This window comes from Octodon degus, unplaced genomic scaffold (genome assembly GCF_000260255.1).
Source record: "Octodon degus isolate 3935 unplaced genomic scaffold, OctDeg1.0 scaffold00002, whole genome shotgun sequence".
Taxonomy (NCBI): domain Eukaryota; kingdom Metazoa; phylum Chordata; class Mammalia; order Rodentia; family Octodontidae; genus Octodon; species Octodon degus.
In genome coordinates this window covers 20,216,158-20,222,294 of record NW_004524578.1, presented here as the reverse complement: position 1 = coordinate 20,222,294, position 6,137 = coordinate 20,216,158, and the positions used below count along the sequence as shown (strand labels likewise).

Below are 6,137 nucleotides of genomic sequence, written 5' to 3'. Positions count from 1 at the left end.
GGGACCTTCGGGACCCCGCCAGCCCGCGCACTAGGCTGGAGCTGCAGCTGCCGCCGCCCGATTCTTCAAGACCTCACCGCTTCCTCAGTCGAGATCGGGCTCGGCCGCCATGTCCGCCGCGGATGAGGTTGCAGCCCGGCCGCACTATGGCTGTGAGTGAGGGGCTCGGAGGCGCGAGGGTCCGCAGCCGGGATGCAGCTTCCGGGGGGCTCGGCAGCGGGAGGACGGCGCGGGGCTGGGTGGCCGCGCCCGTGAGGATCCGGAAGAGCCGGCCGGGCGGGTGTGGGTGGCGGACCGGGCTTGCGCTCCGGCGGGCCCGGAGGCGGTGGGTAGGACCCGGGGACCCCGCCCTGGCCTTGCGCTCCCGCTGCGCTGCCGGCCGAGCTCGGGGGTGGCCAGGCTGAGGTGGCAGCGGGACGGCGCCGGGCGTGCCCGGGACCGCGGCGGCGGGGGCTCTGGCGACTTCGGAGACACTCGGCTCACGGCCACCTTCGAGGTGCGGCCCTGGGCGCGTCACTTAACTATCTCGGTCATTTCCTTCGTCGGGATTTCAGAAGTTAAAAAACAAAACAAACCCCAGAAATAAAGGCCACCACCAAAATCCTTTGACTTTCTCATGTTTGTGGCCGACCTTGGGACATCGGTGAACTTCAGGAGAAGCAGGAGGGTCTTTGGGTTTCGACTTTATCTGGAAAATTTTTTTTAAGGATAGTCTCACTGGTCGACAGTTATATGTGAGGTATTGTGCCACGTTTGTGAAATTAGGGATGAGTAACCCCAAGCCTGCTTGCAAAGAATATTTTAATCAGAGACAGGTGTAGGAGCTAATGATGTGCAGTAAAGGTGCAAGGTGTGGGAACTATGAAGGCTTACAGAGTGTCGTGGGCCAGTAGGGGCTGGTGAAGGCTTGTGAGCAGGGGTGTGGCATTTGAGTGGAACCTAGAATGATGCTGTCCAGAGAAGTCTGACGGGGCAGGGTAGGACTGGAGGCGTGACTAGAAGGAGGAGGCTATACTGAGATATGGAAGAGGACAGGGACACTGTTGGGAACTGAGCGTTGTGGTATATGCACTGTGGTGGGAGGAGGGGCAGTGGAAAGGGGGTAAGGTTGTTTCCAAAAATCGTTCAGACCAGACTGGGAGAGGCCTTGACCTCTTCTCAAGAAGTTAAGAATTTACTGTATTCCATTCCTTGGATGTTTGGGAAGGAGACAGATTGCTTTATGGTTACCTCCAAAGGCCTTGAGACAGGTTCTGTCCCTTGGAATCCAGGCCTTCCTCTTCATCGCTGTGGGACTGAGTTTACCCAGCTTCAAGTCTCATCTTTAAAATGGGATCGTGGGTTTTGTGAGAGAATGCATGCAGAGTACTTAGCACAGTTTGGTTGTTCATAAAGTAAGAAAATATGATGAGATCTTTAGAAAAAGTTCTGACAGGCCTGGGCATGATGGCACAAGCCTGTAATCACAGCCCTTGAGAGGCTGAGGCAGGAGGATTGTGCTGAGTTCAAGGCTAGCCTGGGCTACATTTCCAGTTCAGACCAGCCTAAACTACTTATCAAGAGTATCTGGAAAAAAAAAAAAGGTTCTGATAGACCTGGACAAATTCCAACCAAAATTTTAGGTCAGTATTTTTTAAGATTATGTTAAAATTAAGCCCATGTTTATATTATCATACATTTGTAAAAAGGGCACGATGAGAGTTTAAATCCCCCCCCCTTTTTTTTTTAAGGAAAATGATTTTAGTACATTTAGCTATGTATGCATTTACCAGTTACCTTGATCTTGTTATGTTGACTTTTAGGTGACTAGCAAGAAAATGATGGTTATGCCATTTTTTTTTTTAATCACTGAGGAATGTTAGCGATCTTGATATTTACATTTTTAAAAAATTTTATTCATTTATGTGTGTGTGTGTGTGTGTGTCCAGCTCAGCCTGCCAGGGGGTGGGGCGGTCTGGCATGTGGTGATGGGGGATTGAACTGCGGTCCCTGTGCTTTGCTAAGCTTGTTCTAAGTAGGTGCTTTAGACCACTGAGCCATCTCACCAGCCCCGATACTTACATTTTTTTCTTTCATGTTTTAGCTGTCCTGGATAATGAGAGACTCACTGCAGAGGAGATGGATGAAAGGAGACGGCAGAATGTGGCTTATGAGTACCTTTGTCATTTAGAAGAAGCAAAGAGGTAAATGTGGGCTCTCTGCAGAGAAGATTGGAAAAAGGGATTTATGTGGTGTGAACACTGATAAAGATTTCTCTGCGTATCTTGTATGTAGGCCTGGGGGTGTTGGTTGAGGGAGTAAGTAAAGTCGAGTATTTATTTATGGGAGCAAGTAGCATTATGATGAAGCATTGTGGTAAATATCTGGGTATACTGAATGTTTTTCAGATTTGTGCTACTTAATTTTATGCTTACAGCTTTTATTTTGGGTACTTCTAGCTGTCTGGGAGAAATAACATTTTTAGGGCCTAGAATTCCTGATGGTAATGTTACACTGATTCTAACTGGTTTTGATTTATATGTGAATTGAGTCTTGCCCCATGGCTTGTGGATTGAGTACTAGGTTGAAAGGCTTTGACAGTATCACTGTGGGCATTGGTCAATCCATATGGGAGAAATTCAGACTGTTTACTAAAGGTAACATCTTCCTCATGCTTTGTGACATGCATCTATAACTACTGTTTTCCTTTTTCAGATGTCTCAAGACCTTGTGGTTGTAATTTTAGTGTCAACTTACTGTCAGTAATTCATTTCCTTTGTTCTTGTGCTTATGTTCTTTTGTGAGGTCCCAGGGTAGATAGTTGAAATTATAGATCCAGTGTTCCATGAGTGAGTGCTGGTGGAAAAGGCTGGTGAGGGATAATAAAAGGTATTTGTCATTGAAGTTTAATGAAAACCAAGAATGTTTTAAATGAGGCTAATGAAAATGATGTCGTTCTGAAAATCTTATAATGCTATAGGAAAGTCCAGAGAACAATGCAACAAACATTCTTGTATTTTAGAACTAATGTATGTTAACCTTTCAGACTTTCCCTTTTCATCTAAATAAAACAGCAGCCCCAGTTGGAGTCCCCCTGGGCCTCCTCCCCCTGGTCCTAGTCTTCTTCCTTCCCTTTGGAACATGTATTTTGGTGTGGCTTCTTCAGTGTAGGCTGCTTTTCTGAGTTTAAAACCCTCCCCAAAAATGACAGTAGGGTCATTAGTGATGATAGTGATGGGGATTAGTGATGATAATGCTTACCTTTCTAAATGGAAGTTTATTATTTTTGGTAGTGCTGGGAAGTGAATCCAGGGCCTCATGCATGCTAACCATATGCTGTACTACTGAACTATATTCCCATTGAAACATAGGATTTCAAACCTTCTTAAGACTTTGCCTAAAGCTGGGGTGTGATAGCCTGAATAAAATGATATTTTCTATCATATTCCCTTCCTCAAATACTGTACTTGGGAGTCATTTCATTTGGATCTACTCCAGAATGTGGTCTTTTCTGTCATTTTTTTTCCAGTATAGAGAAGTAGCCCATTTTATTTAAAACTCATTCTGGGGCTGTTAGTCTCAGGGTGTTTATTTGGGTGCTTTGGCATAGTTAATAAGTGAAGTTACATGTGGGTGCATTTGTGATAGTTTTTATTTTTTAAGCTTGTGTTAGAAAGGAAGATATAATAGTTGCATATGTCCTGACTTTGTTGGAATGTGTCTGGTTTATTTTTGGGATATTAGAGAAAATCTGAATGTGATGATTTTCTTTTTTTTTTTTTTTTTTTTTTTTTTGAAAAAGGGGTCTTTTTTTTTTGTTTTGTTTTGTTTTTTGTTTTTTGGCTGAACTGGGGATTGAACTCAGGCCCTTGTGCTTGCCAGGGAAGTGCTTATTCCACTGAGCCATCTCTCCGGCCCCTTGAGATAAGGTCTTGCTTTGCAAGCTTAAGCTGATTTTTTTTTTAATATTTATTTATTTTTATTTATTACATTTATTTATTGTGTGTGTGTATGGCCAGCTCAGCCCACCAGGGGGCGGGTCTGGCTGGCATGTGGTGCTGGGGATCGAACCGAGGTCCCTGTGCTTTGCCAAGCTTGTTTCAAGTAGGTGCTTTAGACCACTGAGCCATCTCTCCAGCCCCTTAAGCTGATTTTTAGATCACTGTGTGGTTGTGGATGGCCTCATACTCTCTGCTTCAGTCTGTCCAGTGCTGGGATTACAGGAGTGCATCACCACACCCAGTGTGTTTCCTTGGTATGTTTTCCTTTTGCTTAAAACTTCGTTGAGAAAATCAGCTTTGTGAGCATGTAGGGTTTTTTTTTTTTTGTGTGTGTGTGTGCATAACCAGGGGTTGAACTCAGGCCCTTGCGCTTGCCAGGCAAGTGCTTATTCTACTGAGCTGTCACCCGGCTCGAGCATATAGATTTTAGTCAGAGAGGACTGTGTGACTTGGTGGCCAAGATATGGCAGAAAAAGAGGACTATCCCTGGCAGTCATGCAGTCTGACTCTTGCCACCCTAGAAAGTATTCTGGATGTATCACAGACAGATGGCCTACTCTTCATTGTTAGTTTAGGGCTTCCATTTACCAGTTCTGCCGCTGCCTGTGTTGTGCCGGGCTGCATTGTATGAGCTGCTCGGGCTTCTCTTCCCTCTTTAGTACGTGACCCAATTTGCCTTATTAGATAGCCCCAGTCTTGTTTCCTCTTAAGTTGGAGGAGCCCCACCATCTGGACTTAGAGTGGAGACAAGGTCAGGAGTAAAGATCAGAAGGATCTAATGGAGGAAAGTTTCTCCTCTTCAGTTCTATTTATAATACTACCTCTCCTCCTCCCATGAAAAGCTCTACCTTTTAGTACAGTGGCCCCATTGTGTGTCCTGGGGCACTTGATTTTCCCCTGTACCTTTAAAGAGCTCTTTCTTAGGAATAGAGGAACGTGTAGAGAGAGTGAGTATAAATGTGTGTGGAGAGAAGTGTGTTGTGGTTAAGAGTTTGTATTTCCCAAGGAGGTAAAATGGGGAATTTTGACATGATTTATAAAAATGTGCACTGGGAGTGGTTGAGAAATAGAAAATACAGAGATTTCTGCTTTTTAAAAACGTTGTTTGGGGCTGGGGAGATAGCTCAGTGGTCTAAGTGCCTGCCTGGCAAGTGCAAGGACCCCGGTTTGATTCCCGGTACCCCCTTCTCTCTCTCTCTCTCTCTCTCTCTCTCTCTCTCTCTCTCTCTCTTTTTCCTTCGGAACTGGGGATTGAACTCAGGCCCTTGTACTTGCCAGGGAAGCACTTAATCCACTCAGCCATCTTCCCTAGCTTGATTCCCATTAGTGCTTGCCGTGCCATGCTGGCCCCAGAACCCTGGGTACATTATGCTGGGGACTGAAACTAGGTGTGGTGGCACATGCTGGTAGTCCCATCACTGGAGAGGCTGAGACAGGAGGATTGCTAAGAGTGTGAACTGGGTATCGAGACCCTGTACTAAATAAATAAATAAATTTTAAAAATTGTTGAAAAGCCACTTTAATGTGGAATTAATGAAATGCTTAAGGATTTAAGGCTTTCTACTGAGGGCTACATGGCATAGAAAAAATATTTAAAAATTCTCATTCCCCTCTCCCCCTTTTTAGCAAATTAATGGGTTTCATTTTGGAAAATTTGTACATATAAGACATATTGATCATTTTCACTTTTACCTGGCACTTGCCTTTGCCCTGCGCTCCCCCTAGTTTCAGTGTTTTGGGGCTGGGGATCACTGTAGGGTTTTTTTTGGCTGGCTCTGGCTGCCTTAAGGGCGAGTCTGGTGAGGCATGGGGAACTGGCGCCTGACTGAGTTTGCCCCATCAGGCGCTTAAACCCACAAGTCCCCTGGGAGTCAGTGTATATGATACATTTTGCTTATATCCATTCCCCCCCTTTCCCTTTTGTAAAGTAAATTTAAGTTACTATTTATGCTTAAATGGAAGCTTATGGGTTTTTTTTGTTGTTGTTTTCCCTGTTCTGATTGGGCTTTACATTTGTTTGGCTAAGAAGCAGTTATGAGAGAGAGAGAGAGAGAGAGAGATGACATTTAAGTATTTAAGTATGTGAGATATGTTGCTGCTCAGGTTCAGGTCTTGGACTGGTGGGGAAAGTAGTAGAAAAAGATCAGAAGGTTCAGG

At 44.9% G+C, this 6,137-nt stretch overlaps 1 protein-coding gene across 1 annotated transcript in view; it reads left to right on the top strand.

The window, feature by feature from the left end:
* Positions 1-6,137, top strand: part of Iqgap1 (IQ motif containing GTPase activating protein 1) — a 106,877-nt gene continuing 100,740 nt past the window's right edge. Inside the window, exons 1-2 of the mRNA XM_004623319.3 lie at positions 1-152; positions 2,084-2,183. Coding sequence (XP_004623376.1) covers positions 110-152; positions 2,084-2,183 — 143 coding nt within the window. The 5' untranslated portion in view covers positions 1-109. The remainder of the gene's footprint in view (positions 153-2,083; positions 2,184-6,137) is intronic.